General features: G+C 48.1%; 1 protein-coding gene across 1 annotated transcript; it reads left to right on the forward strand.

The window, feature by feature from the left end:
• Positions 1 to 117: 117 nt before the first annotated feature.
• Positions 118 to 21,744, forward strand: MAN2B1 (mannosidase alpha class 2B member 1). The gene is made up of 24 exons (XM_083717922.1): positions 118 to 261; positions 2,951 to 3,053; positions 4,514 to 4,687; positions 5,503 to 5,696; positions 5,812 to 5,944; positions 6,808 to 6,950; positions 8,786 to 8,902; positions 9,924 to 10,006; positions 11,097 to 11,217; positions 11,415 to 11,493; positions 11,907 to 12,016; positions 12,380 to 12,487; positions 12,681 to 12,797; positions 13,182 to 13,394; positions 14,173 to 14,270; positions 14,497 to 14,614; positions 15,768 to 15,886; positions 15,969 to 16,070; positions 16,473 to 16,560; positions 16,853 to 16,933; positions 17,589 to 17,825; positions 18,778 to 18,927; positions 19,185 to 19,287; positions 21,258 to 21,744. The coding sequence occupies exons 1-24, from the start codon at positions 145 to 147 to the stop codon at positions 21,377 to 21,379; spliced, it is 3,030 nt and encodes a 1,009-aa protein (XP_083574048.1). The 5' UTR covers positions 118 to 144; the 3' UTR covers positions 21,380 to 21,744.
• Positions 21,745 to 21,840: the final 96 nt, after the last annotated feature.

Below are 21,840 nucleotides of genomic sequence, written 5' to 3' on the forward strand. Positions count from 1 at the left end.
AGGGCTCCGTGAGCCTCGCGCAAAGTTAATTGAATGAGTTTCACAGCAGGGCCGCCCACCAATCGCTTTCGTTTTCCCCCCCGCCCACGGAAGGCGTGGCTTGCCCGGAACCCTGCTCTAGTTGTCATGTGAGTGGCTGGTCACATGACCGCCTCTCTGGCAACTGCTGCAGGAGCTTCAGCTATGGGGCTCCGCTCGGGTTTGGGGTTCTTGATGGGGGCAGCGTTGGTGGCGGCAGCTGGGGCGACATGCGGCTACCAGGTAAGGCGGTCTACGTCTGCACGGCTGTTATGAGGAAAGCTAGGGTGTCCCACTAAATTCTGGGTTCTGGCGCCGAAGAATGGAGAAGGCTGTGCTGAAGGTTGAGAGGCGCGGCGGTCTAGGAGGTGCCTATATGGAGAGACTGGGATTCGTGAGGTCTAAATGAAAAGGGAGGTCGTTCGGTGTGAGGAAACGGAGAGGATCCTCCGTTTAGGCTGCTCAAGAAAAAGATCGTGAAGAATCACTAAAGAATTGTATATCGTATTCTGCAGGAGTGCAGCAGTAGGGATTTATTTAAACCCAGGGTCCTTTTTGTAATCCATTGGGCAGGAAAACTGAGCAAAATTAGCAAGGTGACCTGCTATGAATACGGCTAGGCCATTACTTAACTGAAAAGAGGAAGCCTGGAGAATTCTGTAAAGAAAAACCCTTCGAGAAAGGAAGCACCCTGACTGGGGACTCAAGTCTATAGCTCCGTCATTCGTCTTATTTCGTCTGAAATAACTGTAACTACTGTATAACTATTTATCTCCTACAGCTGCACTCCCTATAAGGATGAGCTGAAAGGAACAAGAGAGCTCCACTCTGTAAATTAGGCACGAGTGGATGGTAAGAGGTAGTTGCTGAGGCCAGAATACTCGTAAAGGAGGAACCTGAGGAAGGGGTGGGTTGTAGTCACGAGAAAATTGTCAGATGCACAAAGGAAATGGGGGTGGGAGGTGTGGCCAAATTGGGAAGATTCAGCTACAGAAGAGACTCTTTTTGCACTGCCCACACAGTTCAGGTTTTAGTTTTGGTTCAGGACTGGAGACTAAGAACGCAAGATTTGCCCCACTAGACCACACCAAGGTCTGTCTGTTCCTAATATTAACCACATATACTTTTGATGGTCATTCCTGAATATCCAGTATTCTGATGATCTGAGCATACTTTTATTGAGCTAATTTAGGTGTAGCTGACATTGTACTTTGCAGATGCTGTTGGGCTACAGTTCCCACCATCACTGACCATTGGTCATGCTGACTGGCACTGATGGAAGTTGGGAGTTCAACACCTTCTGGAGGACACCATGTTTGCTGCCCCTTGATTTATTTTAAAGTGATGCAGGCTAGTGGCCATAATCATATTCAGCGTTGGTTAATTCCTTAGGCAGTGTGACTGAGAACCACCTTCAGCTTTCCACTGCTGTCCCCAAGGTTGTTTGGATGGAATCTGCTAATCCATTCTGCCTTTCCACAACTGCAAATCTCCCAGAGAGCTGATGATTCTTATTGTGTAAACACTGATGTTTTTGAGATGGGTTGAGAGCGTGGGCGGATTAGGGATTCAAGGCTGAGCACTCTGGAAAGCTGATTCAGTGTTTGTTATTTCCCAATTAGCTATGTCCTTCATGCTTGATTTGCTACCTGACTTCCCTATCTACTTAATGTTGTTCCCTGGGCAACTCTCAGTCTGAATACTGAGCAAACTTAAGTCAAGGTAAAATCTCCATCCTGTCCCTCAGTTCTGGGAAATGGCTTCACTGAAGGTCAAATACTTATGTTTGCACTCCTGATGCTCCTCTGTTAGTAAATTCTGTGCCTATGCACATTCCCACACTGGTAGCACAAATGGTCAGCTTCACATAGGCAAGGCACAATAAACTGACATCAAATGCCAGGGTCAGATTGCTCGCGAGGAGCAAGTACTCTTGTAGTAATGAAATCCAGGCAACCTGTGAGATCTATAACACCTGAAAGTGGTAAACTGTTTCTGTTTGCCAGTGCAGCACAGCAGAAACATTCTAACTGTTAATCTGAATGTCATCACTTTGTGGTTTCTACCCTTGCCTTGAGCAGCATCTTTTGACCCTCCAACCAGAGCCCTGCATTTTACATGGAAGAGAGTTGTGTTAGTGCAAAGATTAGTGCTAGTGCAATGGAGTTTCCCCAAATCTGCTCTGGAGAGTGGGAGAAACGGGGGCAGATTTATGGAGCATGCAAGGTGAGAAACATTCCACCGCACAAGGAAAAATCTTAGCTCTGACAGAACATTATACTTAACTCTACACTGGGTACAACCCTAAACATTTTAGGCATCAGGGTTGTCTCAATCCCAAGCTTTCAATCTTTATTCTGCCTTTAATTTTCATGAATAACCTTTGATTTTTGTTGTGTTACTTTAAGTGCTTCTAATATGTTTTTTGGGAAGTGTTTCTTTTTTTTATCAACTGATTGTATATTTTATCATTAGCTGCCTTCAAGCCTTGTGCTAAAATGTGAGTTAGATTTTTTTAGAAAAAATGAAATCAGTGATAGAATATTGTAGACTTCATTATCTGCTGTTCTGAAATCTTCTGAATTGTGCTTCTCTACAAGCAGCAAGGAATTCTGGATCCCAGCTATTGTAAGCAAAGGGTTTATATTTCAGTAGAAAAATTACTGTACCACTGATACTGTATGCAAAATGTTTAGTTACCAATAGTATTAGCCAGTAGCGCTTCCCTATGCTGTAGCTAGCAGGAATTGTTTCTGCCTCCTTCATATTTATACTGAGTTATACTACCTGTTTAGATAACTGTGGCTTTCCTGTGGCAGATTTTGAGATGTTTCCTTGTGTATATATTGTCTCTCCTGACTCAGAAATGCACTCCCTCTTTCTCTTTCTCTCTCTCTCTCTCTCTCTCTCTCTCTCTCTCTCTCTCTTTTAGTCCTGCCCAGTGACAAAGCCTGACATGCTCAATGTTCACCTTATCCCACACACACATGATGATGTGGGCTGGCTGAAGACTGTGGATCAGTATTTCTTTGGAGGTGAGTTGAAACTGTGAAGTAAGCTTGTAAGCGGTCTAACAGCAAGGCCTGGCAAAAGGCTGTAAGTTTCTAGGATCTGTACTTTAGGTTAAACAAGAGCCCTTCTCTGAGTTTAGTGTTGAGTCTGTGAAACTTGGCTCTAGGCATAGTAGACCAGTGTGGACATGTTTGGATTACTTTCCCTCCTTGAAACGGGGGATCAGTCCACAGGGCTGGGCTGCCTCGCCTTTTGACTGACTGGACCGTGTTGGGGAATGATGCCCTAGTGGAGCAAAACCTTGTATCTCATTTCTAACAGACAATTGCAACAATCCTTAGTGTTTATATATGCCGTAAAATGCAGTTTAGATATATTTTCACAAGGTGTGAAAAATGCATGCAGAACTTGTTTAAAGCTCAGTAACCTTTGCAACCGTTCTCTAAGGTGCACACATATTCACTCCATGTTAGAAATGAGGGTTGAGGTGAAGAGATACAGTGGTACCTCGGTTTACTAACTTAATCCGTTCTGGAAGTCCGTTCTTAAGCTGAAACTGTTCTTAAACTGAGGCGCTCTTTCCCTAATGAAGCCTCCCTCCGCCGGTGCCCTTCCACTGTTCGGATTCCATTCTTAGACCAAGGTAAAGTTCGCAAACCAGGACACTGCATCCAGTTTTGCGGAGTTCATAAACCAAATAGTTCGTAAACAGGACTGTTCTTAAACCAAGGTACCACTGTAGTATGTTCTCTTAACCATAGTTCATAGCTGAGGTAAATTTTTAAATCGGGGGTTTCTTGGCCTACATGTCATGCACTTCATCTTTGTGTTAGACCTGCTGGGTCTGAGCTGTAAATTGCTGTTAAAGTATGGAATTATACAGCTTCTCATTTGAACAAGAAGTCCATATGCTGTTTTCCACTGCCTCTGAGAAGAACCCACTGGGAGATAAGCCTTAGTGCTTTCTACATCAACATCCTGTTCCGAAGGCTGCAGGTTGGTGGGTAGATTTTGCATGTTTCCTTTCAAGGCCAGAACAGTGCCACTGTGGAAATGTCATGAACTCTCTTTCAGCATCTCGCACAATGAAGAGGAGAGTCCCCTAGGGTGGGTTTATACTGTACTGTTTTATGAATTGCAGATATTAGTTGTGACCGCTGTTTGACTGAGGAATGACAGGATATTTGTATGGTGCCACATAATGTGAAGTTCTCTGCAGGTACATAAATAAAATAAACAAACACAACCATTAAATGGGGAGTTACAAAAAATAACATACCACAAACATAAAATTAAAACAAACAAAACAGAGGCCCGGATTATCTCCTAATTTATTCAAATATGAGATTCTGCCCTTGGTTGTCTGCTTCGGGGGGGACGGGACTTTCTCCCATCTAGCCAGTGCCTGGAGACTTTTTGGTCCAGGCGTGAGCTATCCGATTCCTCCTCACCTTCTCCCCATCCCATGTCGGTTGCCTTGCAGTCCGTAACGACATTCAGCATGCTGGGGTGCAATACATCTTGGACTCCGTCATCCCGCAGCTACTGGCTGACCCCAGCAAGCGTTTCATTTACGTGGAAGTGGTCTTCTTTGCCCGCTGGTGGGGACTGCAGACTGAAGCCATGCGCCAGGCCGTGCGGCAGCTTGTTGCGGAAGGTAAGTGTGATGGGCAGAGTGGGGCCCCTGTCTCACCTTCCCACCTGGCTTCTCTGTGCGCATAAGGAAGACGGGGAGCTCTTTGCCTCTGGGGGTGGGGGAGCTTTCCTGAGGGAGAGTGGCAAGCAGGGAGCCAACTAGTTACCGTTTTATTTGTTTCATTTGTGAAACATCTCAGAGAGGTTAACAAGAAAAAAAATACATAAATGTATGGGTTGCCAAGGCAGCAGAGCAGCTCAAAAGTCTTGCTGCAACTGAGAAAATTAAGTGAGTGGCACTGCTTTCACTTGGCATAACCCAGAGAGATTGCTCTCTCTGCCCCACATCTGTGCAAAAGCATGCAGATACGGCTTCTCCTGCTCTGCTGATCCTCTCACTCCCTCTCCCATCTGCTGTGGGGTGAAAGCAGTGCCCTGCTTTCTCCAGTAGGCTGAGGTGGGAGGGAGCAGGGTAGCAAAAGCCACGAGAGGGGAGCCTCCTTTGCTTATTGGGGGCAATAAAGAGGCAAGAGGATATTCTGGGCTGTGACCGGGCAACCTGGCCTGTTGGACTACAATTCCCATCATGCCTGGCTATTGACTAAGCTGCCTGGAGTGATGGGAGTTGTAGTCTGGGACCCAGGTTGTAAGAACACTACCCAGAGGCTGTTTGTGGCAGAGGCTGCCAGTTGCTTTTTCACACCTGCTGGGGCTGGCTGTCACATCTCTGCTTACCTGCCTAAACACCTCTTGCTCTTCTTCAGAGCAACAGTGGAAGGCAGCACAAGTCTTGTCCTGATGGCCTCTCTCTTTTTCCCCCCCTCCCCTCCTTGGTAGGGCGCCTGGAATTTGTGAATGGAGGGTGGTGCATGAACGATGAAGCAGCCGTACACTACAACCCAGTCATCGATCAGATGAGCCTCGGACTCCATTTCCTGAAAGAAACATTTGGCGAATGCGGCCGGCCCCGTGTGGCCTGGCACATTGATCCTTTTGGGCACAGTCGGGAGCAGGCCTCACTGTTTGCGCAGGTCAGCCTCTGTTCCCAGGATATTCCTATTGCACACAACAGCTACAGGATTGTACTCTGTGTCTCCTCTTCCCGCCGCTGAGGGCTTACCCACTCTCTCTTCTCCTTCCCTCAAGATGGGCTATGATGGTTTCTTTGTGGGCCGCATTGACTACCAGGACAAGGCCCAGCGCGAGACCTTGCGGGAGATGGAGCAGCTGTGGCGTGGAAGCGGAAGCCTGCCTCCCCCTGCTGCTGATCTCTTCACTGGTGAGCAAGGCTGACTTGTCAGACATCTCTTATTCTGATCTGGTGGTCCCCAATGTGGTGCTCATGGGCACCATAGCACCCTAAGACACCACCCTTGGTGCCTGCCAAGCTCCCCTGCCCCTCCCAGGTTTATTTTTTAACTGGGGCAGGGTTGGTTTGGTGGGAGATTGTTTGGGTGAGTATAGCCTGGCTGTTTTGGGGGAGTGTAACCTGGTTTTGTTTTTTGGCTTTGTATTTTTTGGGGGGTGTACAGGTACTTTAAAAGCTGGGAGTGAGGAGGTATTAGTATGAGTACCCTCTGTGAATTGGGTATTTTGTGGGGCTGACAGCAGTTTCATAGATTTCCAAAATATGCCATGAGCCCCAGAAAAGTTGGGGGTCCCTGCCCTGGCCAACCCACCAACAAAGCAGCTTAGTGCCTCCTGGGCAGCAAAGTTGTTTCCCCAAGCAATGCAAATGTAAGACTAATCAAATAACCATAGAGACAGGAGTCTTCTTGAGGATCCTCTAATCCAGCCTCTCTCGGTAATATCGATCTTGACTATGCCTCAACTATTGGTGCCATGTCTCTCTGTTTCTGTATTAACTGTCTCTTTTCACACTTAAATATTCCCAATTCCGATTCCTCAGTAAAGTGCATTTATCCCAGTACCTCTTGGTAATGCTCCCCTTGTTCTATTCAGTCCTCTCTCTCTCTCTCTCTCTCTCTCTCTCTCTCTCTCTCTCTCTCTGGTTCTTCCCCACGATGGCTCTCGGCTTCCTCTTTTGTTGAATGTGGCCTTGTAGCATTCACCCTCCCTTTCTCATTTACCAAGAACATTCCAGTCAGAAAGCTCCCATTTCTCCCAACTCTCTCTTGGCAGGTGTCCTGCCAAACGGCTACAACCCTCCCATGTCTCTTTGCTGGGATCAGATCTGCTCGGACAACCCCATTGTTGACGATGACAGCGATGAGAACAACGTGGAGAGTATCGTTGGATATTTCCTGGGGACGGCGGCGGCTCAGGTTAGAGCAAAGGGGACCAAGGGTTTGCAGTTCTGTCCTCAGTCAGGGGAGGGGGAAGGAAATTAGTTTGCTTAACAGCAAAGATCTAAGACAACAGGAGACAACCACAGGACTGACTTGACCCATTAAGCCTTCCCAAGTAGCCTACCAGCCCCTGACTTAATTTTATGGCAGTGCCACCATGAGGGTTGGGAGGAGGAAGGGTTGGGAAGTGCACAAAGTGAGGATGGTGTACTATTGCACATATAATACAGGAAAAATATGGTTCATAGGCTTTACTTACTGAACTTCACTCTAAACAACTTTTAAAAATGAAATTACATTCAGATAGTTGCATATTCCTTATTCTGGTCCTAGCCCTAAAGCTTGATCTAAAATCGAAGCTCCTTCTCTTCTCCTTTGCAGCCTGCATTAGCCTTGGGCTATTTGCTGGAGACAAGAGATTCACACATCCATTCTCTTCAGTAGCTAAGAACAAAGAGGGCACCCCACCCAAGATGGATGCCTACAGATTAGCATATGCCATAGACCTGTAATACAACCCTTTTCTTATGACTGTGAGCTAAGCATCTTGTGACTGAGCTACAAAGATACAGCCCCACTTAATGATTAACTTGTTAGGCAATTCTTCAGCTTCAGGGAAATTCCCAGCCATGCTTCACAGGGAAATTCCCAGCCATGCTTCCATTTCCATATAACTGCCATCTCCCAGCGCAGTATTGGGTGGGTGGAGAAGTTTAATCCTCCCAGTCTATCACAGTGTCATAAAGGGGATGCAGATATCCCATCCCTCAGCTGACACACTCTCTGTGTGTGTGTGTTTTGTGTGTGTGTGTGTTTTTTAGGGCGGCTCTGGTCCCACCTACTCTTTTTAGTCCACTTTTCATAGGCACTTTTGGAGGATTGGCAACAGGGCCTTATGCCCCCTAGGTCAAAAAAGCACTCCTCACCTGACGTAAGGCAACCTGTGGGTCATTTCTGAAGATGGTGTCTCACTAGTGCACAGGATCAGACCATTGATCCATCTAGCTCAGCACTGTCTGCCCTGACAAGCGGTGGCTCTCCAGGATTTCAGAAAACCCTATCTGGATTTCTATCCCTGCCGGGGATTGAACCTGGGACCTTCTGAATGCAAAGCAGATGCTCTTCCACTGAGCCACAGCCTTTCCCCACACTGAGCAGCTGAGAGCTGGAGTAGCATAATGGCACAGAGACTGAAGTCTGTAGTTTGAATCTTGCCTCTTCCATAAGCTCACTAGGTGGCCTTAGTTCAAGCCACTCTCTCTTAGCCTCAGCCTCTCCATCTGCAGTGGTGGAGGAATAATAATACTTTCTCTACAGAGTTGTTTTAAGGAGTGCAGCAATATAAATGCACACGGTGCTTTGAACTTTAAATATATATATATTTATTAAATTTCCACAAATTTCTTATAAAATTCTAATACATAACTTTTTTTTCTTTTATCCGCTTCTCATCCCATTTTTTGTAGGTGTTTTTTTAAATTCTATTCTGTTGCTGTATCCTGTCTTCATTCTTTTATATCATAACCACAATACAAAAATCTCTAATTATTTCTGTTGCTCATAGTTCAAATCCCGCTCATGGATTCATCCTGTTACATTTCTTTAAATAGTTTGAAAAAGGCTTCTATCCGTCCATAAAACACAGTCCTTATTAAGTTCTCTTATTTTAGATGTTGGCTTTGCTGATTCTGCATGGTCTGTTGCTTCGCTTATCCATGGTGCTTTGAGCTCTTGGAAGCGTTACACAAATGCTGCAGCAAGGCTGTTGTGGAGTCAGGAGACAGGCCAACTCTCCGCATTCTTTCCTTTAGGCAAAACACTATCGCACCAACCACATTGTCATGACAATGGGATCCGACTTCCAGTACGAGAATGCCCTCCTCTGGTACAAGAACATGGACAAGCTCATCAAGCACGTTAATGCAAAGGTATTCCCGGTTTTTATTTGTGCAGTCATATTCTGTTTTCAAAGGCATACCCAACCCTTGACCTCGGTATAGGACAGCACATTCCGTAATCCAAAGGTAAAGGTAAAAGACCCCTGGATGGTTAAGTCAAGTCAAAGGCGACTATGGGGTTGCGGCGCTCATCTTGCTTTCAGACCGAGGGAGCCGGCGTTTGTCCACAGACAGCTTTCCGGGTCATGTGGCCAGCATGACTAAACCACTTCTGGCGCAATAGAACACCGTGACAGAAACCAGAGTGCACAGAAATGCCATTTACCTTCTTGCCACAGCGGTACCTATTTATCTACTTGACTGGCGTGCTTTCGAACTGCTACGTAGGCAGGAGCTCACCCCATTGTGCGGATTCGAACCGCCAACCTTCTGATCGGCAAGCGCAAGAGGCTCTGTGGTTTAGACCACAGCGCCACCCACATCCCTATAATCTGAGCAGGAGGCCAGCAGGGCATATGTTTCTCAAGCCAGGTGGTTGCATCTGGCAATAGCCCCTGTGCCTCTGGTGACAAAGGTGGGTCAAGCTTTGGACCTGGTCCTTTTGCCAGGGAACCTGTGGCCTTCCAGGTGTAGTTGGCTTTCAACTCCCATCAGCTCCAGCCAGCATATGGATGGAGGGAGCTAGAAATCCCCATTCCTACCTTAGAGGGAAAGTAGCCTCTACACACAGAGAACAGGTTAAGCATAAATTACCGCGGTAGTCAAACGTCACATTGACGCAACCTCAGCCTTGTCTAGGCTGAACTTCAGTGAAAAACAGAGAGGGAAAGCCTCTCTCCTCCTTCCACCAGTCAGCTCTGGAACTGAGAATGAGCCTCTTTCCTCATTCACTTGCCATATTCTGGCAATGCTCACCAGAGAGAGATGACTTGAACCGCACTGAAAGAAAGCTAGAGCTGGCATCGTGCCGTCTTTGCTGCATAGCCGATACATGCCCTTCCTTTCCTCAGTGAGTGCTTGCCTGTTAATTTCCCTCGCTTCTCTCTTGCAGCAATTGAACGGGAGCCGCGTCAATGTCCTCTACTCCACCCCAAGCTGCTACCTGTGGGAGCTCAATAAGGCCAACATATCATGGTGAGAGGGCTGGGTCTGGCTGGCTGGGCCGCCCGTGTTTGCAGCAGGAGCATTTCCTTAGGGGCTGGCCACCTCCTCCTCTTCCCCAAGCAGGTGCTTAATTCTACTCCTGTGAGATGGCTGCTGAATTCTAGCAAGAGAGGGTGGGTTTCAACTGCATGAGGGCTGTTTGATAGGACACAGCATGTAGCTGCCAGAGGCACACCCTCCCCCCCTCAAAAAAGAGTGTTCTTTTCTATAGATTCTTTCTAGGCCCAAACCTCTTTTGAGCCTGTTTCCTACTGTTGAACTGGGAGGGTTCATCTGGCCGCCACACCTGCATCCCTGCCATCTGCTTCCATCTTTTTTGCATGTTCTGTTGGGTTAAGGCCTTACTTCTTGTTCCCCAAGCAGCTTGATGACTTGAAGGAGTCTCCAGGCTCACCAGCTGAAGATCTAAAGAGAGCACAAATGCTCACAGAGAGCACAGCCTTCAACAAAAGGGAAGAGGGTCACTGTAGTCCGAAGCAGATTGCTCAGACGGCACAAGCATTTCCGCTTCCCTGATGGAGCCATCTGCTCCCTTCTCCCTCGGCATGCTGTTCTGGGGATTCTCCTAACCCCCACCCTCCTCTGAGCCAATTTTCAGGGCTGAGGAGGGTGGGGGAGAAGCCCCATTGAGCTAGTGGAAGTTCTTGCAGGGCTGGAACTCATTACTTGAATCCTGCCCATTGATTTTATGTGCAATCTGAATTGCTTAATGAACTCATTCCATGCCAGTAACCTTCATCGTGTACTTTGGGTACATAGTAAAGTGGGATTATTATTAATATTAATCATCAAAAGCATTTAGTGTTTTACTTGTCTAGGCTTGTAAAGGTTAGCTACTTCCATATTAAAAGATGGAATACAGGGGCTGATAGGCACATAGTCAGTCAGTGAATCCCTGGCAGAAAATGGATTTGGCCTTGGGATGCCTCTCTCCATGTCTTCACATCCTGGGCTGACCACTTGCCGCCTCCTGCTCGCAGGCTCCATTTGAGGTGCAGGGGAGGGTGATATGCCATACACAGGTGTAGATCTTGGCTGAAATGAAATCTGCGTTGGGCAGGACTGTGAAATACGATGACTTCTTCCCATATGCTGACGGTCCTCACCAGTTCTGGACAGGCTACTTCACCAGCCGCCCAGCTTTGAAACGCTACGAGCGGCTCAGCAATAACTTCCTGCAGGTCAGTGCTGAATTGGGGGGGGGGGGGTAGAATACAAAAAAAGGAGTATTTTCCTCCCACAAGATATGGAGGGGAAAGGCAAAGAACCAGAACTCCTGGGTCCTGGTCCTGCTGCCATCAGTGACTTCTTAGGCTCAGGACATACCCGACAGGCGAGCATTTCTCATTCCTCTGATGCTGTTTCTTTACTTTTGCAGGTCTGCAACCAGCTCGAAGTGTTGGCTGGCGCACAAGCAAATGTGGGGCCTTATGGCAATGCCAGCAGTTCTGTGCTGCGTAGGTGAAATCGTGAGGGTTTCGGCGGGGTGGCTTCATCCTGATATTACAGTTAAGAGCCAGGAAACAGCAGTAGCTCCCATGGTGGCTATCAGAGGGTCTCAGCCAGGATCTGGTCTAAATTCTGAATTAACTTGGAGAACGTGATGATTATTCGTGATTACCTGGCCTTCAGCCTAAGATCCCAGGGCAGTTTACAACATTAAAGCATAGTATTACAAGTTTAAAGCAGTGTACAATGACAAAAATAAGGGGAGTCATAAAAGTATACACTTGCAAGTGTCAAAAGCCTGTGGGCAGTGGTGTCTGTATTGGAGAGCCAATGAGTTGGGGTGGCCACTGTCTGCACATGTGAGTCAGCCTATCGGGGTCCCATCCCAGTGTCATGTGACACGCTCCTCTTTTACTTGCAGGTCAGGCCATGGGAGTTGCCCAGCACCACGATGCAGTGACTGGCACAGCAAAGCAGCATGTGACCAATGACTACGCCAAACAGTTGTCTACCGGCTGGGATGCCTGTGAGGTGTGTGCTCTGAACCAAGAAAGCAGCCGCCCGATGTGTCTCACATGTAGATGTATGTGAGCGTAACTGAATGAAAAGGCGGAGGGCAGCTCTGGCTCCTCAGTCCTCTGCTCTCCTCCAATATGTTTGCTGATGCCTTTCCTAGACCTGTATTTATTTATCTGGCTCTTGCTTGTGCGATGTTCTCTTCGCTGCCCTGGACTTCTTTTGGGTGGAAGGGTGTGTACAAATAAATAAATGCATGAAGTTGCTCTGTTTTCAGGACTTTGACCTTCCCTGGAGATCTCCTTGTTATGTTTCCGCACCTTTGCACAGGTGACGAGAGTGGTTAACCTATAGCTACCATTTTCTCTGGCCTTGCAGGTTGTGGTCAGCAATGCCCTCACCAGTATCGTTGGAAGCAAAGAGAACTTCATCTATTGCACCTACCTTAACATCAGTGTCTGCCTGCTGACTGAAGTTGCCTCTACTGTAAGGGACCATCATTTTTGTCTAGTCCCTTATCCCACTGGACACTTGAAATCTGTAACTTCCCTCTTTACCTCCAAGCATCAAGGGTTGTGCCTTGGCATTCGGGGGGACCTTCCAACACCTTCTCAGTTGGCTGGGCTCCTCTTGGCAGTGATGTATTCCTTCCCTAACATGTTGCTCTCTGCCGTTGCAGTTCATGGTGATCATCTATAACCCTCTGGCCCGCCCTGTGGGATGGAACGTCCGGCTGCCGGTGAATGGAAGCCATTACTCCGTTTTAGATCCTAATGGCCAGGCTGTTCTGAATGAGGTAGGAAGCAAACAGCCCCTGTTTCCCCTATAGCTGGGGATGCTTGAGGGGTAGATAGAATTGAAATTGGCACTGTTTTCCTCACTGGGGCTGCCCAGTAATGAAACATTTGGTGGGGTGGCCAACATAAGCCAAAGCTCTTGCCAACTTCCCAATCCTCCCCCTGCTGCAAAAATGCAGCTAACAGAGGGCTAATTGTATCAAAAGTAAACATCAGTGCTTGTCCACTATCTTAGTGCTTCTCTACTCAATGGCCATGAAACTGATGTCCCATGTTGTATGGAATATCACAACAGCAAACTCCCCTGGGTTCTTCAAGAGAAAAGTATCCCTTCCAGGTGCTCTGCTGTGTGGAATGAAGAACTGTGCAAACTTCCTTTCCAGGTCATTCCCGTATCAAATTTCACCTGTGCTGTTCGGCATGATCGGGGCAATGCTGTCAATGAGTTGGTGTTCCAGGCATCTGCCCCACCGCTGGGCTACACCACTTACTCGGTCTCTAGGCTGCCCGGCAAGGAGCCAGCGCGATCCAGACTGCTGAAGAGGTTGCCCCACCAACCTGGAGCAGACCAACTTTCTTGGTCAATCCAGAATGAGGTATTCACCAATCTCACCCTGACATTTGGCTTTGGTCTGCTTTGGTCTTCCTGGCCTGGTCTTGCATGCTCTTTTCCCATGAGGCACAAGCCTTTCTTAGAAAACTTGCAAAGGGCAATTTCTTTTTCTCAAGGAACATTATATTATAACTTTGAGCAACAGAGAAAGCAGAGATTCCCACACCTGATTCCTACCAACAGTAAGTGGTATTCAGCTAAGAGTTGGCCCATTGTAATTCATGGATGTGACTAAGTTAGGTTAATTAACTTCAGTGGGTCGGTCTATCCTGAGCAAAACTTGGTTGAATACTACCCAATATCTGGATTTTCAGTTCTCCATTCCCAAATGTCCATTTTGGTGTAAACTTTAGACTATTCTTTACAAAAGTGTTACCAGACCCCTGAAATCGGGGACAAACTATGAGTTCCATCTGTAGAAAGAAGTATAACCCAAATCTATGAACTAAGACCAGTTCAGGAACAAAACAAGCTTTCTTGAGAAGTCATCTTCCTTGGAGACATTCGAGAAAAGCACTGAAAAGAAATCCATCAGAGGCTGCTCCCTTGTTTATGACGTGGGTAGAATGAGATGACCACTTGATACACTTTTTCCTACTTTAAAACTTTTGTAGGGATCTGTTTCTTGAAAGCAGACTTCCCTGGAATGACATCACATCTTTTCATGCACATCCAGACTAAGAATCTTTTCCAGATTGCATCTCCTACATCAATTTTTTTCCTTTTCTCGTTCCCTCCCCCTCCTCCTCCTCCTTTCCCAGCATCTACGAGTTCTGGTTGACCCCAAAACAGGACTCCTGAAGGAGATTCAGAACCTGGATAAGAACATCTCCTTGCCAGTGTCTCAGAACTTTTTCTGGTGAGTTGTCTTCTGCTTCGAAAGGGAGCAGCTTTGGGAAGCAGTGTGGAAGGGAGCTCTCTACCTGGACTTCCTGGCTGCGAGCTGGACTCTTGCCCCTGTGGAAGGTGGATATTAAAGATGGGCTGGCTGTCTTTATACTTTCCTGCTTGAATTATTGGCAGTTGTTGGTGGGGAACTTGTTATAGCTGCATCACCAGTTCTGTCCATTGGCTGACTTCTTCAGGTACAATGCCAGCGCTGGGAATGAAGAGAATTCCCAGGCCTCTGGGGCCTACATCTTCCGCCCAGACACCTCTCAGACCTTCCCCATTGCCAAGGGAGCCCAGGTGCACCATGTGAAGGTAGGAAAAACCAGCAGAAGACGGAACAAATACTGGCTGAGGGATGATCATAAGCCTACAAAGGCTGCTAGCCTGTCCAGGGAACTGACCCAGTCACCAAGGGCCTGAAGAGCTTTGGATAGAAAGATGGTGGCTACATCCAAGCTGGCTCTCTTAAGTGGTCTGTACCCTAAATCCCACGTTCATTAACAGTGAATCCCACAACCAGAGCATGCTGAATGTCTTGTGTGGCATTGCTGGGCATTTCTGCATAGTTTGGGCTGCAGAAACAGTGTTGCCTTGCCACTGAATGCTCAGTGTTTCACTGTGGCCTAAAGAGACAGAAGAGAATTGAAGTTGCAGCATGGAGCACAGGAGATGAGAAAGTTACGGCGGTATAGGAGAGAACGAGGAAGAGATTGGAAGCTGTCACAGCTCCCAGCCCCGTTTTCATGGATGTTTTGTTATGTATGTTGCTTTTGAGTCTTCATGTTTTACCATCCACAACCAGAATTTTTTTGTGTAATTATTCTGCAACAAATACTGGTTCCATTTTAATTTCTGTGGTGGCCAAACTGCAGTTGCAAGGGCTTGGTAGGTAGTGAAAACAGGCTTTGTTCCTCCTTGGATTTCTGCTGGTGGCTCTTGAGTGATTGGGGAAGGCGGATTCTGCTGCCAGACCCCAAGAGCAGAAGCATCTAATATGTACAGCAGGAGTGGCTAACCATTTCCAGGCCAAGGGCCACATTGACCCTTGGACAGCCCACCAGGGGCCAAAGTGGGGAAGGCAAGATCTGCTGTTCTCAAGGCTGATACCCAGAAGACTTTTCCCATCAGCTAGTCTACATTATTTAAAATAAGTTTATCATTGCCAGGGTTTTGTGTGGGGAAGGGGGAAGCTGCATGTTAGCCTCCTGGCTTATAGTTCTTGCCTATGCAATTTCAAGCCTAAAGTTTCTCATGCATGTGTGGCAATAGAGTGCCCTGGACTACTTTGGCTACCACTTTTGTATGCCCAAAAGCCAACTTCTGAAATTCCCTCCCTCCTTCGTGCCCCCTTGTGCGCACACAGTTTCCTCAACCCCATCTGTGCCACTTTTTATCAATAGAAGGGGCTGCATATCGATGCCAGGCAAATTAAAAAGAAAACCTGCATGTGTCTCTTATCTGGCAGACCCAAGTGGTGGAGGAGCTGTACCAGAACTTCTCTGCCTGGTGCTCCCAGGTGGTGCGACTCTACGCCGGGCAGCCCTACGTTGAGCTGGAATGGACGGTGGGGCCCATCCCTATCCAGTGAGTGTTAGGAAGCTGGGGCGGGGGCGGGGCCTTCCCCTTGTCTTCAGAGTACATCTCTGACCTCCGGGTTGTCCCACAGTGACGGTCTTGGCAAGGAGATCATCAGCCGCTTCGAGACAGACCTGCAGACCGCTGGCCACTTCTACACAGACTCCAACGGGCGTGAGATCCTAGAGAGAAGGTACTGGCGGGAGCAGCAGGCAAAGTGAAGCCTTTGTGTCTTGGGACTGTCCCTCCATAGCCTGGACAGGAGCAGAAGATGCTAAGAGCGAAGCTGTTCTTTCTCCATCTTGACTCTTCCTCTCCCCCATCTCCCAACAGATGTGTAATGGGGAGGGTAATACTGGATTATTGTAAGAAATTCTAAGACATTAGACATGCACTTAAGGAAGAAGTGTATCTTAACGTAATTGCTGCTGCAAGCACCTTGGGGTCCATTTTCTCTGCCTCTGCCCTTCCATGTTTTGTTTTTCCCTCCTCATTCGCAATATCTGGCTGGGTGTGTCTGGGTTCCTAACTGGCTGAGGAAAGGCAGGAGGTTGATATTCCCCTTTCTCTTCTCTCTCTGCTCACCCTGGTGCAGGCGCAACTACAGGGCCACGTGGAACCTGAGCCAGACAGAGCCTGTGGCCGGCAACTACTACCCTGTCAACAGCCGTATCTACATCAAGGTAATGGCACCCCTTGCGCACTGTGACGGGCCCACCTGCAGGTCTACCAAACCGCACAGCGTAATTGTGGGAAATGTAGGGACAGGTGCTCCTCTGTTTCCAGTGAAGGTTTGGGACAAAGGTTGAGGGAGGGGGCTGTGGGTTGTGTTCAAGTGTGGTGGGAACGGGGGCTGAGAGAAAGGGCACACCTGCCCTTCCCTCCTGTAGCACCTAGTGAGCAGTGTGGCAGGAGGCTTTCTTAGTGTACACACGCATGCAGCTCTGTCCTTGCTTTCTCTTTGAATCACTCCAGGACCAGAAGGTGCAGCTGACAGTGCTGACAGACCGTTCGCAGGGAGGCAGCAGCGTCTTCGACGGCTCTCTTGAGCTCATGGTGAGCGCAGCAGGACTTCCAAGTAGGAAGAAGGGCAAACTGCCTCAGTGTCAGGCCCAGGAAGAGAAGGAACCACGGTCAAGTAGAGAGGCCCTCATAGGCCGGGTGACTGGGGGCATCCAGAGAAAGCAGAGAGCTACCCAGTCGGGAGTCACTGAGGATGTGCAACTTTCACATTTCCTTCTGGACAACCTTTTGAAGTCTCCATGCCGGTGGTGGGCGGGGCCAGAGGCCAAAGTGGGTGGAGTAACAAATGCAAATGCTACCTTTGTGCAGTTGGCTTGTTATACCTCTGCATCCTGTATCCAGACAGGAAGGAGGCCTTGTCAGATGCAGTCCAGCCAGGCAAACACACTTTGGCTGCAAAGCAGGGGCAGGGAGGGATAGGGCCTGAGGTGGGGAGACCTGAGGGTGGGGTGGCCCTACATTCAGCCCCTGACCCTGATGTTGCCCACCCTGCCTTAAATAATAGCAAGGCCAAAGCTTATATTGGTGACTCCACTGAAGAAATTGCTGGTTCTGCAGCATCCTAGAGTGGCAAGCCCACTTTGTAGCACCAGGCCCTGTCAGCTGCAAGGCAAGCAGACTAGCTCGACCTGCGCTACTTCTCCCAACTTGCATCCCCTCTCCCCCTTTCCTCCATCATGGTCTTCAGGTACATCGACGGCTGCTGCATGACGATAGCCGGGGCGTAGGGGAGCCACTGCTGGAACCTGGCGACTTCCACCATGGGCTGGTGGTGCGGGGTCGCCACCTTATCCTCTTGGACACAGCCGAGTCGTCAGCCGAGCAGCACCGCCTGTGGGCCCAACAGGAGTTCATGGCACCACAGCTAGTGTTGGCCCCTGGCGAGGGGCCTCCATACCAGCCTGGCCAGGACAACGTGAAGGAGGTGAGGGAACGGTTGAAAAAGCAATGTAGTCAGTTGGCTTTGGCTGCCAGTTGCACGCACTCAAGGCCTCGCATATGCAGCTCTGTGGGCGAGCTCATGCTTGGCATGCAAAATGGTGCCACCTAAAGAGGGCAGAGCTGGGAGTGGTCTCTGCCCCAACCTTTGGAAAGGTGCTCTCATTCAAAGTTAATGTGTTGATGCTCACCTTTAAAGCCCTAAATGGCCTCAGTCCAGTATACCTGAAGGAGCGTCTCCACCCCCATCGTTCTGCCTGGACACTGAGGTCTAGCGCCAAGGGCCTTCTGGCGGTTCCCTCACTGTGAGAAGCCAAGTTACAGGGAACCAGGCAGAGGGCCTTCTCCGTAGTGGCACCCGCCCTGTGGAGCGCCCTCCCACCAGATGTCAAAGAGAAGAATAACTACCAGACTTTTAGAAGACTTCTGAAGGCAGCCCTCTTTAGGGAAACTTTTAATTTTTAACAGACTACTGTATTTTAATACTTTGTTGGAAGCCACCCAGAGTGGCTGGGGAAACCCAGCCAGATGGGCGGGGTATAAATAATTTATTATTATTATTATGGTACTAGGCTAGGTAACCCATGACTCTCCAAACAAGGCAGATTCTCATATTGCTCTGCAAGTCTGGGCCCAGAATATCTTGTATAAATCACATCCCACCCACTAGTCCACAAAACTTTCTTAGGAAATGATGTGATCCAAAAAGAACAATTCATTGGCAGGTGGGGACACAGATGTTGTATTCTTAGAATGTGTTTCTTATTCTTGAGCCCCTTTTACTGACTTTCAAACGTATTTGTCTCCCTTTTTCTTACTTTATTGCTTTGAAATGGCTGATCAGTAAAGTAAAAGCTAGTGAATCTCAGCTCTGTTCTAATTGGGTAGTGTCATATTACGATGCTTGTCTGATTGACTCTCTCCTTCCCCAATCCCAGTTCTCTGCTCTGCACCAGGCTCTCCCTTCAAATGTCCACTTGCTTACGCTGGCCCAATGGGAGCCTGACTCCGTTCTCATCCGTCTGGAGCACCAGTTTGAAAGGGGGGAGAGCGTCAATGGCTCCATGCCTGCTGTTGTTAACTTGCTGGTAGGTCTCTTTTGTAATATTCTTCACATCCCTTTACAAGAAAGCCTATGAGGCATGCCAGCATTTATTTCTCTTGTCTTGCAGATGAGGGAAGGAAGCTAGCTCACAATGAGTGACTTACTGGAGGCACTCTAGTGAATTTATTGGCTGTTTAAGTAAGGGGTTTAGCACTGAGCTATAACTTCAACTAACAGCATGATATGGAATCTCTTTGAGTTGTCACCATATCCTGTATGGCTTTTATCTCCACACCCTAGAACTTGTTCTCATCTTTCAACATCATCAGTGTGCAAGAGATGAACTTGGCTGCTAACCAGAAACTGGAAGACGTGAACAGGCTGATCTGGCAGCCAGCTGAAGGTAAATCTTCAACTCTGAATGTGGCTACTGTGACAGACTTGATGGGCCATATCTGTTGCTATAAGAGGAAGATGGCCAGCGGTGACCACAAATCACCGGGCTAGATCCATTGAAACCAAGTTACTTAAGTCAAATCCATAGACTTCAGTGGGTCTACAATGCATGTGACCATGGTGGCTCACTACTCTAAACTACAGTAGCACAGAACCCATCTTCCTCTGAGGTAATCCTTTACACCAACTATAATAATTGGCTATGTCTGTGCTTACAGCACTAAACTGCTTTGATCCTTGTGTCCTAAGCAGCAGAGGTGTTCATAATGACAACGGTTCATACGTGTAAGAATGCTATTGTGAAAAAAAACAGCCTTTGGTCAAGCCAGTCCATTCCACCTCTGGAACAGGGTGAATTTGGTCACATCCTGCTCATGTGACTATCAATTATATAATAATAAAGGACCCCTGGACGGTTAAGTCCAAAGGCGACTATAGGGTTATGTGGCCAGCATGACTAAACCACTTCTGGTGCAACAGAACACCATGATGGAACCCAGAGCGCACAGAGTGGGTGGTGCTGTGGTCTAAACCACGGCGCCTCTTGGGCTTGCTGATCGGAAGGTCGGCAGTTTGAATCCGTACAACGGAGTGAGCTCCTGTTGCTCTGTCACAACTTCTGCCAACCTAGCAGTTCAAAAGCACACCAGTGCAAGTAGATAAATAGGTACCATTGTGATTAGAAGATAAATGGCATTTCGATGCGCTCTGGCTTCTGTCACAGTGTTCCGTTGCGCCAGAAGCGGTTTAGTCATGCTGGCCACATGACCCGGAAAGCTGTCTGTGGACAAACGCTGGCTCCCTCGGCCTGAAGTGAGATGAGCACTGCAACACTATAGTCGCCTTTGACTGGACTTAACCGTCCAGGGGTCCTTTACCTAATTATATAACTGTCCCCCAAAGCTGCATAAGATCCCAGAATTCCCTGAGTGTCTCATATAGATAACCATGCATCACTGAAACAGTTTAGACCAAACTTACTGTGCAGTGGTTGCTTCTAATGTTGTCAGATTCTGGGTGTGTGAATAACAGTCTCCCCAAAGCAGAGGGGCTCAGTCCTGTTTCTTTCCCCCTTCCACTGACACTTGAAATCCCATAGGAAGCTGCCTAATATTAAGTCTGACCAGAGGCTCATCTGCCTCATTACTGTCTACACCAGGGGTCGGCAACCTAAGGCCCATGGGCCACAAGTGGCCCATGGCGGTCGTTTAACCAGCCCATGAGCTGCCCCTGAACCAAGCCGCCCGCTCGGCGAATCCCCGCGTGCTGCGCTAAACCAGTGCAGCACGGGGACTTGCTTTCGCAGCACCAAAAATCGCGGGGAGGGGGGGCGTGCCCATGGAAGGATCTCCGCTGGAGTGAACCGGGCCCAGGCAAGGTAAACCTTGCCAACCCCTGGTCTACACTGCCTAGCAGCAGCCCTCCAAAGCTCCAAGCAGCAACCTTTACTAGTTTTACCTAGAGGTGTTGAACCTGGGGCAAAGCAGATGCTCTCCCAGTGACCTATGGCCTGCCTTATCAGATTCCTATTAGTTATTCCTGCTGTAGCCTACATGAAGATATGAAGCTACTAGGTGAGGCAGAAGGTGTATGCCCTTTTTTCCACCAGCACTGTTGCAGGGATCTGTCCTTCCCTGTTATAAGATTGACTACCCTTGCCAGTTAGCTGGTAATCATCTGCATGTAAATCACAGGCTTTCCACTAAATGCTAGCTATTGACTCCCAGATGCAAGGGACTTGAAGCCACAGGATCATGTATGTAAGCTAAGACCAATTGCATTAATTAGTTGACCAAAGGTACTTGTGCCATTGCTTATCTACTTCATTAGATGCACAATTAGTGCTTTCCAAAAGTGTCTTATCGACAAGGGCCTGGGGTTCCAATATTGTCTTTCCTAAACTCCTTCTATCCACAGGAGCAGCAAAACAGCAGTCCAGAAGCAGGCTGGACCCAACACACATTGCACTGCAACCCATGGAGATCCGGACATTCCTGGCTCGTATTCAGCACAAAACAAGGCCTGGCAGAGAGATCTGAGCAGAGGGATTAATGTTCCACCTCTTACTCCGTCCAAATGGAGTTGTGTCAAGCAAGGGCAGGACACTGGAGCTCTTGACAGGGCCTTTTCAATGGAGATGAAATGATTTCTCTCCAAGCCAAGACATTCTCGTGGAGAGAGGATTCTTTTAGGCTGCTAAAAGGCAGTAGAATCAGCTTCTGTGAACTTCTGCAATGATTTTGGTGAATAAGGGATCACTGTAAAATGCCTTTAGACTCCCTTTTCCTCCACACCTGCACACCAAAGAAACTTGGATCATTTTCAGGGGAGGGTGTGGAGTTGGTGGAGTACTTTGGCTACCGTAAGTGCAATCATTACCTTTTCAATAAACCACTTAAAAACACGCTGCAACATTCTGCTTTTAGACCCCAGTCTAGCATCGAAGTACAGTGGTACCTTGGGTTACATACGCTTCAGGTTACAGACTCCGCTAACCAGA

Source organism: Podarcis gaigeae, assembly GCF_964106915.1.
Source record: "Podarcis gaigeae genome assembly, chromosome: 2".
In the NCBI taxonomy this organism is placed as follows: Eukaryota; Metazoa; Chordata; class Lepidosauria; order Squamata; family Lacertidae; genus Podarcis; species Podarcis gaigeae.